Source organism: Sturnira hondurensis, unplaced genomic scaffold (genome assembly GCF_014824575.4).
Source record: "Sturnira hondurensis isolate 20B ecotype Veracruz unplaced genomic scaffold, ASM1482457v3 Scaffold0002597, whole genome shotgun sequence".
In the NCBI taxonomy this organism is placed as follows: domain Eukaryota; kingdom Metazoa; phylum Chordata; class Mammalia; order Chiroptera; family Phyllostomidae; genus Sturnira; species Sturnira hondurensis.
This window is the reverse complement of record NW_028075228.1, coordinates 556,594-582,580: the sequence shown is the minus strand read 5'-3', so window position 1 is coordinate 582,580 and position 25,987 is coordinate 556,594. Positions and strand designations below refer to the sequence as shown.

At 48.3% G+C, this 25,987-nt stretch overlaps 1 protein-coding gene across 12 annotated transcripts in view; it reads right to left on the bottom strand.

Moving 5' to 3' along the window:
- The window catches only part of ANKRD27 (ankyrin repeat domain 27), a 58,108-nt gene that overhangs the window by 16,387 nt on the left and 15,734 nt on the right, over window positions 1–25,987 (bottom strand). For 6 of the 12 annotated variants that reach the window (XM_037040122.1, XM_037040121.1, XM_037040127.1 and 3 more), the window contains exons 4-22: window positions 24,639–24,795; window positions 23,761–23,915; window positions 22,804–22,863; window positions 22,663–22,716; window positions 22,503–22,568; window positions 22,339–22,415; window positions 21,539–21,660; window positions 20,451–20,529; window positions 19,833–19,965; window positions 16,436–16,528; window positions 15,226–15,353; window positions 14,552–14,634; window positions 13,568–13,683; window positions 13,051–13,143; window positions 11,446–11,643; window positions 8,675–8,732; window positions 8,076–8,209; window positions 6,332–6,376; window positions 4,175–4,297 (exon numbers count right to left, since the gene is read on the bottom strand). In XM_037040122.1, coding sequence (XP_036896017.1) covers window positions 4,175–4,297; window positions 6,332–6,376; window positions 8,076–8,209; window positions 8,675–8,732; window positions 11,446–11,643; window positions 13,051–13,143; window positions 13,568–13,683; window positions 14,552–14,634; window positions 15,226–15,353; window positions 16,436–16,528; window positions 19,833–19,965; window positions 20,451–20,529; window positions 21,539–21,660; window positions 22,339–22,415; window positions 22,503–22,568; window positions 22,663–22,716; window positions 22,804–22,863; window positions 23,761–23,915; window positions 24,639–24,795 — 1,974 coding nt within the window. Of the gene's footprint in view, window positions 1–4,174; window positions 4,298–6,331; window positions 6,377–8,075; window positions 8,210–8,672; window positions 8,733–11,445; window positions 11,644–13,050; window positions 13,144–13,567; window positions 13,684–14,551; window positions 14,635–15,225; window positions 15,354–16,435; window positions 16,529–19,832; window positions 19,966–20,450; window positions 20,530–21,538; window positions 21,661–22,338; window positions 22,416–22,502; window positions 22,569–22,662; window positions 22,717–22,803; window positions 22,941–23,760; window positions 23,916–24,638; window positions 24,796–25,987 lie in introns of all 12 variants that reach the window. The other 6 variants (XM_037040124.1, XM_037040133.1, XM_037040132.1 and 3 more) reach the window with 5 other exon arrangements.

The window sequence follows — 25,987 nt, the reverse complement described above, 5'->3', positions numbered from 1 at the left end:
GTATGGTGATCCCTCCTTTGTTCTTTTTTTTTTTTTAATTAGTAAAGCACCAAATCTGGTATTTTTTTTTAAGATTTTATTTATTTATTTATTTTTAGAGGGGAAGGAGAGAGGGAGAGAAACATCAATGTATGGTTGCCTTTTGTGCATCCCCTGCTGGTAGTTAGCCTGCAAGGAACCGGTTTGCAACCCAGGCATGTGCCCTGACTGGGAATCGAACCGCGATCGTCTGGTTCGCAGGCCCGCGCTCAATCCATTGAGCTACGCCAGCCAGGGCCCTCCTTTGTTCTTCTTTCTCAAAATTGCAGCAGCTATTCGGGGTCTTTTATGGTTCCATATAAATTTTCGAAGTGTTTGTTCTATGTCTGTGAAATATGACATTGGTACTTTAATAGGTATTGCATTGAATCTGTAAATTGTTTCAGGTAGTATGGACATTTTGATGATGTTAATTCTTCCAATCCATAAACACGGTATATGTTTCCATTTGTTTGTGTCTTCCTTGATTTCTTTCTTCAGTGTTGTGCAGTTTTCTGCATACAGGTCTTTAACCTCCTTGGTTAGGTTTATTCCCAGATATTTTATTTTTGTTTTTGCTATATCGAATGGGATTTTTTTCTTGATTTCTGCTTCTGCTGTTTCATTGTTGGTAGACCCAGCAATCCCACTCTTAGGAGTATATCCTAAGAACCCTGAAGCACCAATCCAAAAGGACCTATGCACCTCGATGTTCATAGCAGCACAATTCACGATAGCCAAGAGTTGGAAGCAACCTAGATGCCCATCGGTAAATGACTGGATCAAAAAGCTCCGGTACATTTACACAATGGAATTCTATGCTGCAGAAAGGAAGAAGGAGCTCCTACCCTTTGCAACATCATGGATGGAACTGGAAAGCATTATGCTGAGCGAAATAAGCCAGACGGTGAAAGACAAATACCATATGATATCATTGTTAACAGGAATATAAACAACAAAACAAACAAGCAACCAAAATATGATTAATGACACTCAAATACAGAACAGGCTGACAGGAACCAGAGGGGAGAGGGGAGAGAATCAGAGGGGAAAAGGGGATAGACTCACATGAACAAGTATAAATGGACAATAACTAAGGTAGGGGGTGGAAATGGGAGGGAGGTGGGGAGCACTGGGGGGGGCAGGGCTGGGAATATAAGACAGAAGACTCTACTTGAACAAGAATTAAATAAAAATAAAAATTTTAAAAAAGTTTTTAAAAGCACAGGGAAGATAAGGCCTTATCCAATAAATTCAACAGATACTCTAATGTGTTTTATGCGTCTTGTTACTGTGCAATGAACGCACTGGGGTGGGGAAGAATAGACTGTAGGCAGAGAAATGAGAAAGAACAGGGAGATGCAGTAACTGCCTCTGGCCATACAGACTCACAACTGGACCTGGGGGCTCCATTCCTCCCCATCGTATCTTCCGAAACATCACCTGCCCTTTTAACCCTGGTTTTCATAGCCTCCCACCTGGGGGAGTGACTGTTTGGGCTGTGCAGATCCGGAAGCGTGGGTATGGAACAGAGGTTGCACAGCCCTGTATACCCATCACACTGCAGCTGAAAAGCTACACATGAATGAAAAGTATAGTCATTTCAGTATTCTTAGGTTAGAGAAGCCCACAGTGAAGCTTTTAAAATAAGGTAGAGTAATTTTGCAATCTAAAGGATAACACCATTCTATCTGTTTTGTAAAGTCAAATTAATTTTCTCAGTATGGAACACACAATGAGTTTGGCGCACAAGCGCACAAGCGCACACTATGCACACAATGCTATTTGCAACTGCTCGAAAGAAAACGAAATACTTAGGCACACATTTAACAAAACGTGGACAGGATCTGCATGCTGAAAACCACAAAATATTGCAGAAGAAATCCAAGAAGGGCTAAAGACTCAACATAGTAAAGATGTTATTTCTCTCCAAATTGATCTACAGTTTTAATGCAATTGCTATCAAATTTTAACAAGGTTTTGTGTAGACAGAGACAAGTTTATTCTTAAATTTATATGGAAAGGCACAGGCCCTAGAATGCTAGCTAAAATGACCCTAATTTAAAGACTAAATTAGGAAGAATCACTCTACCCAGTAGCGAGGCATACCACACAGCTGCAACAATCAAGACGGGGTGGCACTGGCAGAGGGACAGACACGCAGAGCAGCGGAGCAGAAGAGCAAGCTCAGAAATAGACCCACACCACACACAGCCAACCGAGGTCCAGGGAGCAAGAAGGTGGAGGAAGGGCGGCCTTTTAATAAATGGTGCTGGAAGAGTGGGCATCCGTAGGCAAAAAATAAACCGCAACCTAAATTTCACACCCTGTACAAAATTTCACTCAAACTGCATCATGGACTTAAGTGTTAAATGTAAAATTATAAAACTTTTAGAAAAATAAAAAACAGGAGAAAATCTTTGGAACCTAGAGCTAAGCAGAGTTCTCCCACTTAACACCCAAAGCACAACCTATAAAATGAAAAGTTGATAAACTGGACTTCTAAATGAAAAAAATGGTTCTGTGAAAACCTATGTGAAGAAGCTATAGGCAAACTACAGACCAAAAGAAAATATTTGCAAACCATGTATCTGACAAAGAGCTAGAATCTAGAACACATGAACTCTTAAAACAGTAAAAAAAAAAAAATTAGGAAGTGGGAAATGAACAGACAATTCACCAAAGAACATATACAGATGGCAAATAGGCACCTGAAAAGAGGCTCGATGTCATCACCTGTTAGGGAATGCAAAAATGGCCGAAATAAAAAGTAGTGACTACAGCAAACACAGCTGAGGATATGGAGAAACTGGGCCACTCATATATTGCTGCTGGCAACATAAAGGGTACAACCCTTCTAGAAAAGTCTGTCAGTTCCTTGCAAAACTAACCACAGAATTACCATCTCCTTATCATGAGCCAGCAATTGCATTCTTGGGCATTTACCTTAGAGAAATTAAAACTATGTTACGTCACACAAACTTGTACACAAATGTGCACAGCAGCTTCATTTGTAACATCTCACACCCAGAATCAACCCTGTACCCTTCCACAGTGAGCGGTTAAACTGGCGGGGGCATGTGTGTGCCCGGAGTGGTGCCGGACAGTAACTAGACCGACTGTGAACTACGGGCAACAACTGGGAATCGCCCTTGCGGACGAAGCCAGTCCCAAAAGGCGCTGTCCTATTTGATTGCATTTATTTAAGACTTCTGAAATGGAGACCAGATCAGTGGATGGTGGGCTGGGGGCGACATAGGGTAGCAGGTGTGGTTATAAAAGGGCAACGCGAGCCCTGTCTGGTGTAGCTCGCGTTGCCCTTGAGCGCGGGCCTGCGACTCAGACGATCGCGGTTCGATTCTCAGTCAGGGCACATGCCTGGGTTGCAGGCAAGTTCCCTACAGGCCAACTCCCAGCAGGGGACGCACGAAAGGCAACCATACATTGATGTTTCTCTCCCTCTCTCCTTCCCTTCCCCTCTAAAGATAAATAAATAAAATCTTAAAAAAAAAAAGGCAATGCAAGTGATTCTTCCTGTGGTGAGTGAACTGTTCTGCACCTTGAATGTGCTGGTGTATAGACAAAGCTACAGATGTGAAAAAAAACTGGATACAACTAAGTATACACACACATACACAAGCACAGGCAAAACTGGGGGTATCTGAGTAAGGTGGATATATTGTATCCATGTTGATATCCTGGTGGTAACACTGTTCTGTGGTTTTCCAAGCTGTTGTCAGTTAGGGAAGCTGGATGGTGCCGGGCGATCTGTCTGCCACAGAAAACACACCAACGTGGGCATAGGCCGTGGCAATGAAATTGAGCACAGCCTCTCCAGGGAAATGCAGCTATGGGCACAGTGTGTCTATCGGTCAACTCATGTAGGCGGCTCAGGGGCCCAGAGAGCAGGTGAAACACTAAGCGCGGGTTGATATCCCTGCTCACTGGCCTCCTGTTCAGGAAGCTGGCAGCCCAAGCCAGGTCTTGTACTAGCGTCAGCTTCTGTCCCCTGAGCGAATGAGCCCCACCACACCTCAGGAATACCCACCACCAGCCATGCAGATGTTAACTGGCTGAGAAGCAGACAACTTATTCTAGAAGCAAAAGGAGAATTTCCCTCCTGTCACCACCTCCATCAATAGAAGCAAAGCCCAACCTTTTGAGCTGGAGCACATTTGGGGCACTGGCACAAGGGGTGACAAAATTCAGGATCCGCAGCACCGACAGCATCCTCCACATCATCCAGGTCCTCTTCTGCCCACTCCAAAAGGTAACGCACCTGGTGTTGCAGAGTAAAAAGAAACAGGGGCTCAAAACTCATCTTAGCTCCTTTACAAGCTACAGTTTCTTAATCCATCTCTCTCCCTCTCCCTCTGACAGGTGCTGCTCACAAAGAGTCCAGGGGTTACAGGTAATCAACCCTTTCTAAGCCCTCTTCATGGTGACATAGGTTAAGCGACCATTTCTGTAGCTTGTGTTAGAGGTTCTTTTCTATCTGAAAAAAGGGCCAGAGCGGTACTGCTTCAAAACCCTGGTCCTGAAGCATTTGGCAAGACCGTTCTCTTTCATCTAAAAAGAGATAAAATCGCTTTTCAAAAACTCTTTTCCCTGGGAAGGAACTCAGTGCCAGAGGCCAACAACATGCTCAGGGCCACAGAGCCAGGAAGCAGTGGCTGCAACCCCACAGCACTGTCCTTCCCACTGCCATGCATTAGCCCCTGGCTGAGAGCATGGAAAAGACCCCCAAATAGGTCAGATTCATGTCCCAGGGAAGACTAGTTTCTGGGATGTTAAGTTTGAGAAAACTTAAATGCATACCTAGGCCTGGTCCCAATCACTGAGGAAGTCAGCATGCACCTGCAAGGCTGACACAGGGCTCCAGGGACCCCTCTTTGACCCCAAGCCTCTTCCCTCCAGGTCCCTTTACGTCCCAGACAGCACACAACGGTCAGGGTGGAAAGGCCAGGGCCTTGACTAAGGGGCCTCACCTGCCAGGCTAGCTGAGAGAGACCAAGGGCAGGTTCTCTTGTTGAGAACAGGGGAACAAGAAGAGGGACAGGGAGCTAGCTGAGGGGCAGATGGCCCTAGGCAGGGCACTGGGAGCTCTTGCATATGTAGATTAGTTTGGATGGGTCCCCACAGCATTGGGCAGTGTGTCTCTGCCAACCTCCTTCATGAGTGACCTTAGCCCCCTCACTGCCCACAGAAGGAAGAAGAGAACAGACATGTCCCGACACAGGGACTGTGATAATCTCTTCTCCATACAGCCTATACCACTGGCTCACACATGGCTCTCAGGGCGCCTAATGATGTCTGCCTTTGCCTCCCCCAGAGAACGCTGGGTTCTCCTGGGGCCATTCTCAGGGGAGGAGCAGTGCCACGTCAGCCAGATGCAAACACGTGTCAGCCCAGTGGATTCGCAATGGCCCCCGGCCAAAGCCTCACACACCAAGGACCACACTCGGATCTCACTATCTCGGAGGCTGTTATAATCAGACTCCGTAATTTCTGTCCACCACTCCGACTCAATCATCAGTGGAAAGCACTCTTGAAACACACATTGTGGTAAAGGTCTCTTGTAACCTTCTCATTTGCTGAGTACCTAGTTTACTCCTTTTACCGTGGAGGACAAAACGAATCTCAGGAAGCCAAAGGCAGGCCAGGGAAACTGCTTGTGGGGATCTTGTGGAGGCTACCTCCACCCTCCAGTGATCTCATCATAGAGGTGCCCTGCTGCCATCTGACAGTGAGGGTCAGCACAGACACCTTCCCTCCCACCAGGAAGTCCTCAACAGGTCCCCCCCACGTCAGTCAGCACCACCTGAGCCAGAAACCTTGCTCAGGACTCTGCGGAGCCCCAAGCCTCAGACGGCAGCCTCCCGGCCCAGGTGTCCCAGCTGTCCACAGCTTCTGCAGGGCCACACTAACACCCTCTGGGCTCTGTCCTTACCTCCAGCACCTCCTCCTCACCCTCCGCCCCCTCTGCTCACCTTGCTCCTGGCTAGTGGGCCTGGGCTTTGAGCCCATGCTCTGTGACCTCGACATGAGCTGGTCTCTTGCCAACGCCTTGCCACCCTCCCATATGAATGTCTAAGAGGCATGGACACGCTCATTATGCAGCTTTATGTCCACTAGTCTCCTTATTTGTGGTGGAAACATCACGTTGCTATCATCAGTTATTAAATGCACCATCTTCTGTGTGAGAGTGTGCAAGGAAGCCACACGGCTCCTAACTGAACTGGGGACGAGAAGCAGAAGTACTGTGATTTTAAATTGAGAGCAAGCTTTTAAAAACGAACTTCTACAAACTCACCATTTCTAGATCTCCATCAGCAACTGCTCTTAAAAGTTTTTCTACCTTAATAAAAGGAAAAAGAATGTTAGAAAAACACTTTAAGAATAATAATAAAAATAATAAGTCTTGGCCAGGGAGCTCAGTTGGTGAGTGTCATACTGATACACCAAGGCTGTGGTCAGGGCACACACAAGAAGCAACCAGTGAACACATAAATAAGTGGAACAACAAATCGATGTCTCTCTCTCTCCCCCCTTTCTTTCTCTCTAAAATCAATCAATAAAAATAAAAATAAAAACATTCTGAAAGCCTAGTAGCTTTCATTTGTCTTTTTTCCCTAAGATTTTATTTATTTTTAGAGAGAGGAAAAGGGGGGAGGGGAGAAAGAGAGGGAGAGAAATATTGAGTGGCTGCCTCTCACATGCTCCCCACTGGGGACCTGGCCTGCGACCCAGGCATGTGCCCTGACTGGGAATCAAACCAGCAACCTTTCAGTTTGTGGGATGATGCCCAACCCACTGAGCCACACCAGTTAGAGCTCATTTGTCTCTTGATTTATGGAGTCTTGATTCAGTATCTTCTTTAAAAAATTTTTTTAAAAATGTGATTATTGATTTTAGACAGAGAAGAAGGGGGAGAGAAAAGAAGGGGGAGAGGAGGAGAAAGAGAGAGAGAGAAAAAAAAAAAACATGGATTGGTTGCTTCCCATATGTGTCCCAACTAAGGATTGAACCCACAACCTAGGTATGTGTCCTGACCAGGAATCAAATCCGCAGCCTTCTGGTGTATGAGACGATGCTTCAACCAACTGAGCCATACCAGACAGGGACTGATTCAGTGTCTTTCAAAGATATCCCTAATATTGCTTAGACAAGGACATCCTAGAAGGTGCTGGTATGCACTGATCCCATACCACTTAAGGTCTATACACTGCTATTTATGTGGCAGAGCGAGACGATGGCCACTCTGAAGCACAAGCCCTCCCTAGGAGGCCAGCCGCCCCTTAGAACTGCCTACATTCAGTTCTTGTTGTCTGTTAGGTGAGGGCACATGAGGGGGATGCCTCTTCCATGGATGAGCCCAGGTCTCTGTTAGACCCTGGAGTGTGTCTCTTGGTTTTCCTTGCTGTGCTTTTGCATCAAGCTTGACGAGCTCTCTACGAGCAAGTCAGGGCTTGGGCGTGACAGGAGCGGTGGGTCTCAGGTGGAGTCAGTGAGAGTTCCCAGCTGAAGGGGAATGAAAGGAGGTGGCACATCACGCAATGGCCGTGGGCTCGTGCTGGACAGACTATAAGAGATTAAATGGGGTAAAAAACAAAACAGGCTCTAAACCAGCTTTTCCAAAATGCAATGTGTGAGTACATGTAAATGTCCACAGAAACTTTGCAAGCCAGGAAGGATCCACCTCGGGTTCACAGGGGCATTTATGGAGTGGGAGGCAAGGGCAGAGAAAGTTTACTTTGTAAAATGATTTTACATCCGTGGACCTATAGGACTTGTACTTTTCTCGGAAGCCCCCCTTACCCTCACACACACCCACTGTCCACAAAACAAAGAGCTGTGTGGAGAGCAGACTGTGAAGGGCAGGCAGGACGAGGACAGCCTGGGCTCCTTCTGGGGTGCTGCTGCTGCTGCCTCTGCGGCCGTCGCAATCACAGTGAGTAGGCCCACTGGGCAGCGCTCATCAGGCCCTGGCTCTTTAACCAGCGCCGGAACGCAGGGCCATGCATCTCCCCTTCTGCCCTCCCACCTGGGGGCCTCACCTCTCGGTAGTCCTTCTTGGGCTCCTCTTGTCTGGAGGTGGCAGACACAAAGGAGAAGCTGGAGGTGGACCCCTGGCTGATGGAGTCCATGGAATGCTGAGGGGGCGGCACAGGGACCTGCAGCGAAGCAGCCGGACCAAAGAGACAGGTAAGGAGCTACTACCCTTGGCAACAGCATGGATGGAACTGGAGGGCATTATGCTGAGCGAAATAAGCCAGGCGGTGAAAGACAAATACCATATGATCTCACCTTTAACAGGAAGCTAAACAACAAAACAAACAAGTAAAATATAACCAAAGACACTGAAATACAGAACAGGCTGACAGGGATCAGAGGGGAGAGGGGAGAGAATTTCAGGGGAAAAGGGGAAGGATTCACAGGAACAAGTATAAAGGCCACATGGACAACAACTAAGGGGGGTGAAATGGGAGGGAGGTGGGGAGCACTGAGGGGGGTGGGCTGGGATGGGAGTAAAAGACAGAAAACTACTTGAACAATAATTAAATTAAAAATGCTTTAAAAAAAGAGACAGGTGAGGGCCAGCAAGGATGCCCTGGCCATGAATAGGGCCAAGGAGGACAGCCCTATTCGCTTACCCCTGAAGACTGTTGCCTCCTTTCAAAGGACAGATGGTGGTCTTCCATTATAGACAGAATCTAGGAGGACCAAGGAGACAAAGTACCAAATGAGACGGGTCCCCCAAACTTCATCATCTGTAACACCCCAGTGACTGCCCATCTCCTCGGAAGGCCAGGCAGCTCAGCCACACGCTGGGAGAGACAGAGGAACCAGGGCCTGAACCTGGGGGGGCACTTACTCAGGATCACACCGATTAAGTCTGGGCTTCCCTCTGCCACACCCCTGCTCCTACTGGGTGAAAGGAGCAGCTGGCGTTTCCCATGAATGGGCTGAGAGAACAAGAGAAGCCCAGCCACAGAAGGGCCCCAAAGGCTGCCTTGTCCAGCCCCAGGGCTATTTGTCCGCAGGGATAAAGTGTGGCCTTTTCACTGGCATCCACAAGCAGCCTGGAGCAGACCCAGGCAGGCAGCTATCTCCTTCCCTCTGCAGACTTCCCTTGGGAAGGGCCCTTTGGTAGAAGACACAGGGGCAGAGGAGCCCTCCTGGGCATCTCAGGCCACAGGCAGCACCGCCTAGTACCCTGGGCTATGGTTGCTACAAAGCAGAGACCCTGTGAGGGCACAACAAGCGTGGTTCGAAGCTCCCTGGGGTCAGGAGCAGGGATTTCACCTTCCAAAGCTGCTATTGCAGATCTTAAGTGTTCTTGTCACATACATAAACATTGTAATAAAGAAGATTAGAGGAAACTTGTCAACGTGATGGATATATACTTTTAAAATATTCTATTTATTTACATATTTTATGTATTTATTTATTTTTAGAGAAGGGAAGGGAGGGAGAAAGAGAGGAAGAGAAACATCAGTGTGTGGTTGCCTCTCATGCACCCCCTACTGGGGACCTGGCGGGCAACCCAGGCATGTGCCCCAACCAAACTGTCCATCTTTCACCTGTCTGGATGATGCCGAACCCACTGAGCCACACCTGTCAGGGCAGTGATGGATGCATTTATAACTCACCTTGTGGTGATGGTCTCACAGGTGTGTACTCATCTTCAAACTCATCAAGTTGTATATGGGTGTACCTCATTTTATTGTGTTTTGCTTTACTACATTTCACAGATGTTGTGTTTCTTACAAATTGAAGGCAAGACCGTCCACCAGCAAAAAGAGTATGACTCACTTTCTTGTAGTGGTCTGGTACTGAACCTGAGGTATCTCCAAGGTATATCTGTACATTAAATATGTGCAGTTTTTTTTATGTTACTACCTCGTTGAAGTGATTTCAGAGACTGTGCTAGCCCTAGAGGATGGCATGACGGCATGAACAACTGAACGACCTCCCAGCAGAGAGCTGGAAACTCCAAAGGGAAGCTGGTGAAACATCAGGAGGCAGGGAGAGGGTCCATGCAAAGGAAGACAACTGGAGACTTGTATTAAAATGGAATCGTGTATGTGAGCCACGATCAACGATGGTTTTTTAAAAATTTATTTGTCTTTAGGGGGGAAGGGAAGGAGAGAAGGAGAGAAATATCAATGTGTGGTTGCCTCTCATGAGTGCCCTGCTGAGAGCTGGCCTGCAACCCAGGCATGTGCCCTGACTGGGAATCGAACTGCGACCGTGTGGTTCACAGGCTCGAGCTCAATCCACTGAGCTACACCAGCCAGGTTTTTTAAAAAATATTTTACTTATTTATCTTTAGGGGGGAAGGGAAGGAGAGAAGAGAAACATCAATGTATGGTTGCTTCTCCTGCACCCCCTGCTGGGAACTGGCCCCTGCAGGGAACTGGCCTGCAACCCAGGCATGTGCCCTGACTGGGAATCGAACCGAGATCATCTGGTTCTCAGGCCCAGGCTCAATCCACTGAGCTACACCAGCGAAGGCGAGCAATGATGTTTAATCAGCCTGATGCCCTGGGACTTCCCTGCACACGGCTCTATTCTTCCTCTGGCCAGTTGGCCAAACACGCTCTTCCGAAGGCACACCTTTAGCCTTTGGGAGATGCGGTATAGAGAACTGGTCTCTCTAAGCCTCCTACTCCCCACCCGCTCATGAAGTCAGCACTTTCCCATGTTGCCAAAACTACAGGTTCCCAGAAGTCGCTCCCAGGAAAGGATGAGTAGTTCATGAACAAATCACTGATGAAGGCAGTGTTCAAAATTGGGCAGATTAGGATAAGGACTTTAGGAGCTGAGGGGGGAGTCACAGGACAGCAGAGCTCTGGCCCTCACGGCCTCCATGTCCCGTTCCCTTTCTCTGCTTTCAGTGAGAGCTACTGTCTGATGTCCACCCACTGCGTTTGCTCACAGACCAACAGCACGCAGAGGCCAAGCCAACTGCTGGGAGTAGCTATCAGAACAATACAAAGAAAAACGCAGAATAATATAAATAAGTCAAATCCATTAACAACCAGGTTCCAAATTCAGTAGAGAGAGTATAGGTTGAGTTCTGCCCTCCGGTACAAATGTAACTTGTCCAGCATTGCCGAGACATAATCTGTGAATGTTGATTTTTATGTTTTTATTTATTTATTTTTATTTTAAAGACAGGGGGATGGAGGGAGAAAGAGAGGGAGAGAAACATCAACTGGCTGCCTTTATATGCACCCCACCTAGGGACTGAACCTGCAACCCAGGCATGTGCCCTGACCGGGAATGGAACCAGTGGCCTTTTGGTTTGTGGGACAATGCCCAACCCATTGAGCCACACTGGCCAGGGTGACACTAATTTTTTTTTTTTTTTTTTACGTCACAGTCCTTCTCCGAAATTGAAAAAAAAAAAAAAAGATCTACCTTTGAGTTTAATGCACACTTGAGGGGCGTTTCTTTCCGTCTGTTCTGGAGCTCTGTGGATGCTCCATTTTGTAGCAATGTCTCTATGATGCCTTGGTAACCCCAGCGCGCAGCTATGTGTAGGGGAGTGTCTCCTTTCTCGTTACCAATATCGAGTCTGCAGGACTGCACATCATAGTAGACCAAAGCCTTCACACACTGCAAAGAAATTGGGAAACGCCACAGTTAACTCATGTGCTGAGCCTGGGGCAATGTTTGGGTGCTCTGCAGGTCCCAGTTCAATTCAGGCTGCACTGACCACATGGCTGTGCAGTAGTGGAGAGTTAGAACGCAAGGGGGCCAGGTTACCTGATCAGGACATATCACTTCTCCCAAAGAACTCAACTGCCCATCCATAAGAAATGGCTGAAAAAATTGTGATGTATCCACGCACAGAAAGGAATTGCCACGGCAGGCCAGACACCATGATTCCCTGAAAGGCCTGGTTGCAGGGTTGGCTCCTGACCTGCAATATTCCTTGGTAGCCTGGATTTGGGGGATGTGTCCGCAGTCTCCTACCTGGTAAGGGGACTCACTGTGCCTAACCTATTTGTATGACAATGTGGCTCATGCTGAACACCTGCTTTCCTCTGGGAGTCTGGGATTTGGTTCATGCCAAGCAGAGGGTGTTTACATGACTGGCTTCCAATAAAACGTGGCCAGAGTGCCACATGAACTGCCCTGGTGGACCACACACTTCACAGGTGTTGGCACAAGTCACAGAACCAAGGGGCCGTCTCAGGAACACTGCCCCAGTGCATAGAATTGATCACTGTAGCGATTAAAGAAGGAGCTGGATCTGTGTTTACTGACTGAGAGGATTTCCGTACTGCGTTGTTGAATTAGGAAAGCGAGCTACACACAGACGTGTAGGGTGTGTAGGGGAGGGTTTCATTTTTGCACGTCACCCACCTAACCCAGGCTCAACCCTATGTGTGTATAAATCTGTCTGTGTGTTACCAGGAGGAGAATGGTGAGAGGGAATGTTTAGAAAAAAATGATACACTATGAAATGTGAAGTGAAAAAAGAAATTATAAAAGTCCTTGGGAGTAGAAAAAAAACAGTAAAAGGTGCCCTGGCTGGTGTAGCTCAGTGGACTGAGCGCAGGCCTGCGAACCACACGATCGCGGTTCGATTCCCAGTTGGGGCACATGCCTAGGTTGCGGGCCAGTTCCCAGCAGGGGACTCATGAGAGGCAACCACACATTGATGTTTCTCTCCTTCTCTCCTTCCCTTCCCCTCTAAAGATAAATAAATCAAATCTTTTAAAAAAAAGTAAAAGGTAAAGCTGAAAATGAACAAAGGTAAGAGTCAGATGATAGCAGGGATGAATGAGATCAACTTAATTTTACAATAAGATAATGGGCAATGAAGTTTTAGGTTTGTTCCTTCAACACAGCATCTGTAATAAACTTAAACATTTTAAATTAAACAAAGCACACCAATATCTTCACCAAATCTTCCAATAATTATCAACACAGAATGCTACACGAAACCATTAGAAAGTCACATCTCTTCACGAGTCAGAAAGGGCAAACACAGCCAGGGGCAGCAGCACCACTTACATCTTCGTGGCCGTGGGTGCAGGCCAGGTGGAGCGGGGTGTTGCCGCTGTTATCCTGCGCGTCGGCACCGGCCTTGTAGTGCAGCAGCAGCAGCTTCCAGGGGAGGAGAAAGTGGGTGAGCAGCAGCGAGGCCACGGGACAGGCACACGCTTCCTCGGGAAGCCTGGCCTGTGGTCTCATAATGGGGAGCCCGCTTGTTTCCACTTGCAATCTTATTTACTCACTCTACAGTTGAATGATACTGCCACTCGCATCCTTCCTTACCAAAAGTTAAGAGATTAAAGAAAAGAAGTCCACAGCCCCACCTCTCTACCCCCAGATAATCAGGACACTTTGAATCTAGACCTCACAGCTGTGGCCGGGGGTGGAGGGGCCTCAGGCTCACAGGCCCTCCTGCGTGGCTGCAGCACTGACACGGTGGGGCAGAAGGGTGCAGCCAGCATGACCGGAAAGCCAGAATGCGGAGTCTGGCTCATCCGCACACGTGCGTGGGGTGGCCCCGTCACCCCCTGCTCACCGTCACGCTCTGATAGCCCTTCTGACACGCAAGATGGAGCGGCGTCGACCCATGGTAGTCTGTGGCATTCACCACAGCGCCTCTGGAAACCAGGAGGTCAATGAGGGATGCCTGTCCTACAGAACAGAAGAACTTCACATGGAGAAGGAAAGAGAAGAGGCTTTTCAAAGCCTAACTGTGGAGCCAGAGCAATATTTCACCCTCTCACTCCCTGGCATGAGACATGCCAGGGTGCCCTCTTCTGCTTAAGAGAAACCAGAGCTAAGGTAAAGGCAGACTCTGCAGGTTCCAGGTATTTCAGGGTGGCTTTTCCAGGGGACTTAGCCCCGGTGCACTTCTCAGCAACAGACGGTGGTGGAGAAGAGGCTTAGAGGCCCACAGAAGATTCCATGGTTCATCAGTTCATAAGAAGGAATACTGTGCAGCCATTAAAAAATACTGACGGGGAGAAATGTTCTGCAAACAGCACAGTGCAGAACAGAGTGGCGCCCACAATATCACATACTTGATGTTCATACACACAGATGGGGAAAGTCCAGATATGTGTAAATCAAAATTATGTCTCTGGGGGAGAGAGGGTGGCAGGTAATACTGGAGAAGTTTGTGTTTACCGCTTTGTGTACTTTAAAAGACAGTTAAAGTAATCTGTTTAAAGTGGAATATGAGAACCGTACTTCTAAGACCATTCTCACGTAGCTGGATTCAAGCCTTTCCTCCCCGGAGCACTGGCCCAGGGCAGCGGCAGGTGCCCACATGGCGAAAGTGTGGGTAAGTGCTCTGTCGGCCCCAGAGCAGCACAGGGAGGCCTGCACGCCATCTGCTCTTCTGTTCCAGCAAAGCCCCTGGGGGTAGACTCGTGATGCAGCCCCTTCCACTTCCTAACTCCACTGCACCCGTCAGCCAGGCCCCAGGCCTCTACTGGGCCATCCTTGCCTCCATCCATTTGCTGTGACACCTACAACAGGCCAGCCCAAGACCACATACCACAAAGGGCAGCCACATGGAGTGGGGTGTGACCCCTGTCATCTCTGGAGAATGGAGTGACAACTGAGGGATCATTCAGCCTCCTGAAGTAGAGAAAAGACACAGAAAAAGACACCCTATGAATGGCATGGCAAAGCCTCCTTCTGACAAGCTGGCAGTACCAGGGACTACAAGAGAGTCCTCTCTTGGGACTACAAGAGAGGTCTCAGAGTACGTCCAAGCTGGGCCTCTCCTGTAGTGTCCTAGAGATAACCCAGCCCCTGCTCATAGGGTGGGGAACTAGGCATCCAGTATCCTTCTCTGCCACCCCACTCTCTAGGCCTTGACACCCAGCAAAAGGTCCTGACGAGGTTAACGGGAGACCAAAAAGGTTACTGGGGGAAGCTGACATTCCGCCCATCCTAAGCCCACTAGCTGAGGCTGGGGCAGACCCTCTATCTGCCTGCCCTGGTATCGAGCCCAGTGGCTTGCCAAGGACTTTTACGGCCTTTATTCCATCTGATGCTCCAAAAGGCAGAGATGAGTACCCCCCGCCCCGTTACAGCAGACAAAGCTGAGAGCAGCTCAGATAAGGGCCTCATTCAAAATCGCATGGGAAAGCAGCAGCAGAATTCCACCAAGGCCCTGAGTCTCCTGCTTCCTGGCATATGGAGCCGTCATGGGGAGCCTCTTACCCGGAGACAAGTTTCTCACAATTATCGCAGAAGCACAGAGGGTGGCACATCTTTTGGATGGTATCTTTATCTTGGTCTTCTTGGCTCAGAAGTCTTTCCACTTCCTTTTGGTTACCTGAAGCAATGTGCTGGAAAGTGACATCCAAGATACTATCAGTATTAAGAAATTATTTGCTTTCTGAGCTGTGAATTTTTCGAGTATCCTTGCCGAAAACACTTATGTGTGATGAACTGATTTGCTTCAAAATAATCGGGATGGATGGGGAAAGTGGCGGGGAAGGGATGAACTAAGATTGGTAGGTGGCTATCTGGGATTAGTTCATTACACCACTGTTTTGTTTTTGTAACAAGCAAATGTAAGAAAGTTCCCATAATTAAAAAGCAACAACACGACAAAATTCCCAAAGCAGCAGGAGTAGGGAAGCAATATATCCAGAACTCAATATGGATTTTGACACCTCAGTAGAACAGGTCTGGGTCCTGTCCTCTGGTATCGGATAGAGCCTCGGTCTGGTGGGGAGGCAACAGCTGCAACTAGCAGGCGACCCCATCACAACCAAAGGCCCAGGGCTCACCCCTGCGATTCCTGGAGGTTCCCCCAGGGAGTGAGATGTTCTGGGGGGCAGGAGCACAGGTCCCAGGGGGCGCTCTGGGCCTCCATGGAACCCACTCCGCTCTGGGTGGCCTTTTGAGGAGATTCGCCCTCACAGAGGCCTCGCTGACTGCCTGGCAGGGCAGCCTCCCAGCAGAGATCTGAGCAGAACGTGTGTGCACGTGATGCCACATGATCAAAGCACCGCTAGGTGGCGTGCTCCCAGACACCTGCAATGCTGGGCTCCTGGAGCCGAGAAGAAACCTTGGCACTGCGGGCACCACCAATACAGCGCCCCTGAGCTGGCCTAAGGACAAACTACGTTTTGCCAAATGGATAAGGGAGGACAGTTAGGCAGAGGGTTCCACGCATGGAGGCCCAGGGCCCTCGAGATTGACCTCTGAGCAATCCAGAGCTGCTACGGCACAGCACAGCACAAGCCCTGGGGATGATGACAGGTGCAGACCCTGCCTGTGACACCTCGGCATCCCTACCCCCTACTCTGGAGCCCGGTGAACTTCAGTGTTTAACTACCAGACTGCCTGTGGGTTCTTTAGAGATGCTGCACAGTGAGGTGCTCCTCACAGAGACTTACATTCTGTCCTCCTGCTGTCTTACCTTAAAGAGGCAGTCAATGGCAGTTGAAGTCATCTGAGACAGTAAGCTCATTCTCTGCTTAAGGAACAGCCTGTCACCAAATCCCTCAGACTCCTGCAGGAAAAACCCAGTAACAGTCCGTTTGTCACATGTGACAAAATGTCAGTGCAGATCCTTCAAAAGAGAGGACCCCACAACAATCCTTGCCATTTCCCTAGAATGGGGTGAGCAGTGCCTCACTTGCCCTCTCACGGAGCCAGGCAGCTGACCCTCATCAGACTGGGCTAAGGGCTTTCTGGCTGTCTCACTCTGAGGACTGTTTCCCAGAGGGGATCTGGGACAGGGGCAGCACATGGGCTGTGCATGCGTGTGGAATGTGCTGTCTCAGACTGTGGGATGTTGTATGCTCGCTCTGTCACCCTCTGGGTGGAAACCTGAGCTGTCCTGGCCTCCTCTTCTCAAACATCATTCTACCCTGCACAGCCCATTCCCCTGCCATTAAAAAAAATCCTTACCCAAGGATGAGTTTACTGATTTTAGAGACACTATTGGGCTCCCCTGAAAAAGAAACGACACCAACACATAGCAGTGGCCTCAAACATCCCTGGAGGGAACTATACTTCTGAGCAGAAAGCCGTCGGCAGCTCAGGCAGAGGCAACACCGGAGACAGACTTCAACATGCATCACAAGGGACCAGGAAGCCATAATACCTGCTCTGTCAACAAGGTGAAGAGCATCTCTCGTGCTTGATCCACTTAAGACCCAAGGGAGGGGCTTCTCAGCAAGCCGTGAAGATGACACACACCTTATCGCATTATCTGATGGGACCAACAGCCTTCCACCCAGAAAGGCAAGACCAGGCCCAGGCACCCTGACTAGGGGGGCACACTGGGCTATGTTTCGCACCCCACTGCGCATCCGTGCAGAATGCTCTGGAGGACCAGGAGACCGTGGCACCCATACGCAGGGGCACTAGAAAAGCAACTAAGGGCACCGGTATCACTTCGCAATTCAAAGAGGCCCTTTCAAATATTTCAATTGATTCTCATAACCACCTAGGAAGGGATGAAATACACTGCATTCTCCCCAGTGTATAAAGATGCACAAAGGCTTAGAGAAACAAACAGACTTGCCCGACTGCAAATGGAAGTGCTGGACTCAAATGAACACCAGAACAAGAGGGGCCTCTCCTCCAACACTCCCCCAGTCCCACTTGGAGCATTTTCTGAAGTCCAAGTAGGTGTGGCAATTTCACTGATACTGTTTGATCAGCCACCTCCTCACAATCTGACTAAAGTGTTAGCCCCTCTGCCTACTTGGAAAATAAGAAAACAGCCGTGCCATAGTGTGGGGGCAGCAAGGGGACAGGAGCACCTCCAAGAGGCGGACACCTCCCTCCTGTTGGCAGGGCCACACCGAGTCCCACCAAAGAGCATCAGGCAACCTTCTGCAGGGTGGCAGAGCCAGGAAGAGGGTGTCCTCTCAGACCAATAAGAGAGAAAGAACCAGAAGGGCAGGACCATCACAGAAAACCACTGCAGGCCCCGTGGGAACAACACATTCCTAGCTTACTGTTTTGGGAAATCCTGACATCAGAGAAAATTAGGATCAAGTAAATGTTCAACCCTGACTTATTTCCCTGAGCATAATATCCTCTGGGTCCACCCGTGCTGTTGCAAATAGTAAGATCTCATTGTCTTTTATGGCCAAGTAATATTCCATTGTATACAGGAACCACAGCTTTTTCATCCACTTGTCTACTGATGGGCATGATACTGCACGGTTTCACTTACATGTGAAATCTAAAGAACAAAATTAAGGGACAAACGAAACTGAAACAGACTTACAGACAGTGAGTGGACTGGCGGTTGCCTGAGGGGTTGGGGGACTGGGTGAAAGAAGTGAAGGGATTGAGAAGTATAAATTGGTATTTACAAAAGTCACAGGGACATAAAGTACAGCACAGCGCATGCAGTCAATAATATTGTCATAACTGTGCATGGTGACAGTGGGTACTGGATATTGAGAGGAACACTATTTAAGGTTTATCTAACCACCATGCTGTATACCTGAAACTAATACAAAGTAAAATTGAAAGAAAAATAAAACAAAAGCTTTAATTATGATCACATAAAAAAAACCCCAAACCCACATTCCTAGAACCTCACACAAGATGATTTTCAAACTAGAAAATCTTACTCCCTTACTGTGGAAGTGAGCAGCAACTGATTCTGCAGATACCTGTGCACTGGAGTGCACACACATGTTCATTCCGGAATGTTAGTGATTTCCTCTACATAAGAAACACCTTTCCCAAGAGTCCCAGCCTGCCACGTCTGCTGGACAGCATCTAATTTCACCTGCAGAGAGGTGGGACAGCAAATCAAAACCTGGACAAGAGCGGAACTTTGTTCTTCACCAGGCGCCGTGATGCTGCAGGGCAACGTGCCAACAAGGGTGGCATAACCTCAAAAGCCGGTTAAAAATACAATTGGATAGCCCAGAAAAAAGACATAAATAAAGCTACCCCCAGCTAGTGAGTTTATAGGAGGCTTTTGTTTTCTTCACCGTAACTTTTTAGATAGCAAATACTGTTTTAAAGAAAATATTAGGTCTTCTACTCAGAAAAAGAAAACTGTTCTTTTGGGGGAAAAACAACATACAATGCTATATACAATATAATTTCAATGATATATAGTACACGTGTATCGGAAAGACTGGGAAACACATAAACATGTTGATGAATGGATTCCGAGAAACTGCTTGTACCTGAGCGCACCTGTATGGACAGGCTGATGTTCTTTGCCAGATGTTCTAACTTACTGTTTTGGGAAATCCTGACATCAGAGAAAATTAGGATCAAGTAAATGTTCAACCCTCAGGCCCGTTGGCTGCAATACAGAAATCTCTTCAGCTATTAAGGTCAACGCTGTGATTTCTGTGAGCACTATCACACTGCTGGTTGGGGTGTGGCGAAACAGACCAGCACTGCAATCTTGGTTTAAGATCCTCACAGTTCACATGGAAATATAATTGCCTCCTTTAGCCAAAGCTCACCAACCAACCAAGGAAATAATAATAAGGCCACTGAGTCCTAAAATTGCACACAATTATCCAATTCTTGCCTGTCATGGCCAAAATATCCACATCAACTCTTTCTAGCTTCCCCTCTCTCCATGGGATTTTGAGGGTGCTGAGGAGCAATGAGGCAGGATGTTAACAATGGAAGTCCCAATGAAAACCCAGAAAACCGAGTTCAGTGTGCTGAGCAGCGGTCCAGCCTCAGGGCCCATAAAATAGCCGAGGCCCCATTCTTAGGAGGCCATTTAAGAATCCCATCCCCCACACCAACCTTAGAACCTTATCAAACACGCCATGATACCCCCCCAAAAAGGCTAGGGCAGAAGGGGATCCTACCGGCGGTTTAACGGAGAGGCTTCCTTGCCGGATATATTCAATCGCAGCTTCAACTGAGGTCAGACAGTATCCCAATTCATCTTTTGTTGAGTTGCTGAATCTGAAGTTTTTGATATAACTCAAATTTGCCATCCTAACAAAAGGGAAAAAAGTTTTATTGCTGTACACAACACCGGCAGAAGCAATGCTGTTAGCTTAGGTGACTGAAGTTGGTTAGCTCCAGGGAACAATGACTGCTGCCCCCTTGCTTTCTGTTCAGAGTGTGTGTGTAATTAGGAAAATAAGTAAAACTACTTTTATTTTCCTGGAATAGGATACTTTTTTTTTTAGAAAGCTGATTCTTGTGAGTTGTGGGTTCCTACGGGAAGAAGACAAGCTTGTGCCCTCACGGCTTCCTGCTTGGCCACTGAGTAGCTGCACGTTCCAGAATGAGAAAGGTAAGCTCTCTGGGCCTCAGCTTCCTTACCTGCAAACGGAAGGGGAGCCACCCCTGCCTAATGAAGGCGGGGCAGGCACAGCACCTGACTCACGGGAGATGCTCAACTTCCTAGAGCGACACTGAAACCACCATAGCACGATGCTGCCATTTTGAAAAAGTATCTTAACAAAAAATATTACCAATTAGGGATCTCTGTTTTCACAAGCAAATATAACAGGACTGACAGCAGGTCATCGGCACACACAGTCTCCAAGTTAACTGCAACAGAAAACGTGTTCAAAGCCACCATGAGACTCCAATGGGCCAATAATCGTATCGATTCCCCACCACCATTCAACCCATGAAGCACAGCCTAGTCAGGTTGCATATCAGGGAGAAACTCAACTGCCCAACTTCCCTGATGGCGTTCTGACAGATGTCAGCTTCAAGGGGAACACGAATGCCCAGCATGCTCAGAACACATGCAGAGAAAGAAACTCCAAGCAGACCAGTCCTTGCCACCTCCCTGGACCGGCAGAGCCAGGGAGGTCAGTGACAGTGGACACACAGTGAAGGTGTGCCCAGAGCCGCTGCCGAAAGCCTCTTTCCCCTGCAGATCATTCTGTTTCATGCACTGTGATGCTGACAGTGGGCTGACTTCATTTTTTTCACTTTGACATTTTGTTTAAGTAATCCATTCACATGTTTAAAAATTCCAAAAGCACAAAAGAGCAAACTGTGACCGTCCATCCCCTCCCAGTCACCTGGGCATTCGCCCCCTCAGACATTGCCGCCACTTCCCGCGAATCTTTCCAGAGATGGTCTGTGAACTCACCACTGTGCACGTGGCTATGTGCCCCACCTTCGGCAGTGCTGCTGAGGGCAACCCATACACTCCTGTTTCGTCCATTTACTATACTTTGAAGATCATCTCCCACCTGTATACACAAATCTGCCTCCTCACTACTTTTTCTTGGCTTATTCTGTTTTACTTTTTATAATGGACAAATTTTAAACATATACAAAATGAGGGCAAACAGTCTAACAAACCATGGAGCCCCTACATTTCCATCTCCAGCTTGGCTCATGTCTGAGGCTGATGTTCCTTGGCCACCATTTTCTTACCCTAGTTGTAACACACCTGTCCCCACCCATCAGAACAGACCCCAGGACACTCATGCTGGATGTGGGGCTGTGTGCTACTGTAAGACAGCACTGCTCCCTAACAGACATTTGCACCTGGATGGATGCTGTCCCGCCCCCGGGCTGGCCCTTCCCCAGCACAAACCTCTCTGGCTGGGAGACTGCGTGATGAGCCGCACCACCTTGCGCAAACAGGCCAGCTTCTGTTGCGGGGAGGTACATTTGTTTAGTTGAGCCAGTTCTCTCTTTGCACAGGGTATGTTGAAGCTGTAAAATAATTTGGCAAGTGACAACTTAAGACCACAGTATGAGGATCCTTCCTCTTTGGTCTAATAACATGCCTCTGATTTACCTGACTTATAACAGACCATAAATAATGCAAAATAAAAATAGAAACCCAGAAGCCATCCGACTTGAGTCAGTGGCAAAACACAGTAGTTTTAAATGTCTCATCCACGCTGCCCAGGGATATGGCAGTACCATAAAATTAGGGGAAAAGAAACAACCCAAAAGTCCTTAGCCCCAGAGTGGAACTGCCCAAAGGGGGAAGAAAAGAAGTTTAACCATGAACACTTTAGATATTTTTTTATCCTCGTGAAACCTAAATGAATTCAAAAAGAGGTGCCTGTTTAGCAGGGTTCCCTCAGGCAGGCAGATGAGGAGGAACACCGGCATGCTGAGTCTGTCTAGAGACCAACTGTGCAAAACCTTGGCTCCTTTAGCTCCCTCCCAGCTGGCCCATGGGCAGTTGGGTACAGGAGAGTGACAGCTACAAAAACAGTCATCTGCCAATGTCAGCCCTTTATCTTCGGTCACCAGTACCTGCACGGCTCCTTTGTATGAACCAAGTCAAATTGGCCGGTGGCCACCGGGACAGCCCTGCTCCCAGGGGACAGGGCAGCCCAGCCTCTGAGGACGCCAAGCTGCTGTGGTGCAAGCCCTTACCTGAACTCGGGTTTCACACCAATGTCTTTCTGCTGAAGATCTTGAAGGCTTCTTGTGATTTTGTTAAAGGCAGCATCCTAGCAACAGATTTTAACGAAGCTTCACATTTCTTAGAAAGCACAGAATAAGGCTTCCACCCTGGGTGACGAAGATTTAGAACCTACCTCACTTGCCTCCATGGTCCCCACGTATTTAAAGATCAGGTCATAAATATCATGTTGGACGTACATCTGGAAATCAAGGAACCCCAGTTCAGGGTGTGGGAGCAACAAGAAGAGCCCTCAGCACTGCCCTCTTCTCTCCCCTCCCTGCTCTGACCCTTACCTCTACTGCCTGCTTCATCAGGTTCATCTGGGCCTCATGCCTGGCAAGCATTTTCTAGAAGACAAGGAAAGCACAGTTAAAGAGCTTGGCCTTGCACATGGGCAAACGGCAGTTCTCTCTTTTGAAATTCCCACTGCTTACCAGGTGAGAGTCCCTCAGAAGGTGCTGGAGGCATTTGGTGTAGAGAGCATTCACAGAGTCCTGTGCAACAGAGCAGAGAGACAGGTCACTCTTGAAACCCAAAGCCACAGTGCCAAACCCAGGACATGCAACGTGTCCTGGAGTGAAGGACACATTTCACAAAATGTATTTCCTGGGTGACAAATTTAAGTGAGAATGCAAACTTAGCAGATCAATCATGTGATTTTTTTCGACCCTTTTTTTAGGTGTATATGCATTAAGAGTAGAAAAAAATTCCTCTTGGGGTTAACACAGATGATAGTATTAATTTTTAAAAAGGTTTATTTATTTTTAGAGAGAAGGGAAGGAAGGGAGAGAGGGAGAGAAATATCGATATGAGAGAGAAGCATTGATTAGTTGCCTCTCTTACGTGCCCTGACTGGAGACTTAAACCCACCACCTAGGCATGTGCCCCGATTAGGAATTAACTGGCAGCCATTTGCTTTGTGGGATGACGACCAATGGAGCCACACCAGACAGGGCCATAATGGTCCTGTGATTTTTCAAGTTTTCTGGAGTAGCTTGTGCTACTGTCTTTTTTTTTTTAACTCTTAAAGATTTTATTTATTTATTTTTAAAGAGAGGGGAAGGGAAGGAGAAAGAGAGGGAGAGAGACAGCTAAGAGAAACACCAATTGGCTGCCTCTCGCACGCTCCCAAGTGGGGACCGGCCTGCCACCCAGGCACGTGCCCTGACCAGGAATCAAAGGGTGACCCTTCGTTTTGCAGGATGCGCCCATCCCGCTGAGCCACACCAGGCAGGGTGTGTCTTGTGCTACTTCTATAGTTAGAAAGAAACATTTCAACAAAACTTCCAACAGTGGAGACAGCAAAGATTCAGAGTAAACGGAGAGGGATCTTGGGGCTCTAAACTGGCCAGAGACCGGGCACGCCTGCAAAGCAAGACACGGCTACTGACTATGTGATGACGGAGGCTCTTCCTTTCACATTCCCTGAATGTTCGCTGGAAAGAGGCAATGTTCTTGTCAAATCTCTCTGTGTGTCTTCCCAAAAACTCTCTCACATCTTCGATGGTTTTCAGGGAAAAGGAATCTGAGGGTATTGAAGGCTCTTCTGAAAAAAAAAAAAAAGACGGAGGGTCATGCCGCCTGAAGCTTTCACTGTGTCCCAACAGGGGTGTGCCACAGCCTTGCCCTCCTTCCCCAGGGCCTGGGGTCCCACCTTCCAGGGAGAAGAGGAGGACAACCTATGTTAAGATATTGCCCAAGCCTAGCCCAGTTACAGGACAACCCAGGGTCCAGAGAGCCTGGTCCTCTTGGAACCCTTTCCTGAGACCAAACCTGGACAACTTGGGACCATGGGCATGAGGCTCTGGTGAAGAAGCCCTGAGTTCTGACACTAAGAGCCTTAGCATGCACTTGGCATATAGCTGTCTCAATTTCCTGGAGCAACTGAAGAATCATTATTTATTAAAAAGGCCCCACAGTGGGGCTTGGTGGATAATAATGCTGCAGGAGCAAGCCCAAGAGCTGAGGCCCAGAGACAAAGCCAGGGCTGTGACTTTGCTCAACCCCAGGGGGCAACATCCACACTGGGGTCTATGTGAATACTGCCTCCTGGAATTGTGTAATATCCAAACTGCACAACCACATGCAGCAGCCCAGTCCACCCTTCAGCTCAAGATGACTTTGCAATTAAGTTCTATGGGCGATGATAGAAACCATTAGGCAGGTTTCTAGTGGGCTCTTTATGGGGTGTTTGTAACAGTTAAGGCAGGAGGAAGTTGGACAAACACATTTCTCCAAAGCATGAGAAAGGGGTTTTCTCCCACAATACCTGAACTCTCTCTCTTTTCCAAAGGATGGGCTATACACAGTAGGCTGAAACTTTCTTCCTTCTCATTGTAGAAAGTTTCTTCAAAGAGAATGGGCACTGAGAGAAGACAGGTGAAACCAGCTCCTAATTTAATCCTGTTTCCTTGTATAAAGACATCCTGCAACAAGAGACGCATCACTGCATCACTGGACAGTGGTGACCGCTGACCCCTCTAGCCCTGGACCCCGATACAGTACTTTACCTGACCTGCCTCTCTTCACTATTCGCTTACTTTGCTTTTTGATACTAAAATGTTCTTCTTTCCGCTCTGTTCCCCCTGAGTTGTGGCTGCATAGGACCTGGATCCTTTTTAAATGCTGCAACAGAAGCAGCACTAAGCTGTTCTTTAGAGCCACAGGAAACCTGCACCCGCAGGAGGGAAGTGAGAGTGCGCTCCTTTCTGAACGAGAGACCAAAGTGACCGCTGCTGCATCACACGTGGGGTGGGACAATGCACACCTCGGCCCCCTTATGGCTCACTGCTCGGGCCATGGCGGGGTGCCCAAGGCAGACCCGTCCCGAGAAGCCTGACTGCTCTGCTCTCTTCACAGGTCTGGGTGCCCCGAAGGGAACACAAAATCTAACAAGGCACTGGCGACTCTGGTGAGCAGATCTCTAGCAGGAAAATGGTGGCAATCCTCGTGAGCCACAGGCTGCTGACCCACACACCAGCATCTGGGCCATCCCATGCCCCAGCCCTCCCTCGTTTTCCTCACACAGGGGCCATGAGCCCCGGCTGCAGGGCTGGAGAGGCCACGCTGTACCAACCTGGTGAGAAGGGTAATGTGGCCCCATCCTGACCATGGGAGACCGTGGACAGTTCTGACTAGGAATGGAATCTCCCTCTGTCAGGACCTACCGGTGTCCAGTTAGATAAGAAAATGCATATCTTGAAGTTAACACTGACTACGAGATAGACTGACATCATGTGCCTCCTGACAGGAAACACTGAAAAAGATAACGCACGCTTTGGAGACATTCCTTCCACACTGCGTCACTGCCGATCTAATCATGAGGGAGCATCTGAGAACTCACATTGAGGGACAGTCCATAAGGCACACCAAACATGTCCGTGTCATTAAAGACAGGGACAGACTGGGGCACTCTCCAAATGGAAGAGAACTAAAAAGGTGTTCTGTGACCCTGCACCTGTAAGGACAGTGTCAGTGCCGTGAGCACATGCTGGGTGGGAACAGCGTATCAGCGGGCAGCGCTCCGATGATGTTAAACTTCCTGAGTGTGGTCTCCGTGCTGCGGCGGTGCAGGGAACACAGAAGACTGGATTGTTTTGGAGGAAAGGAACATGGTGT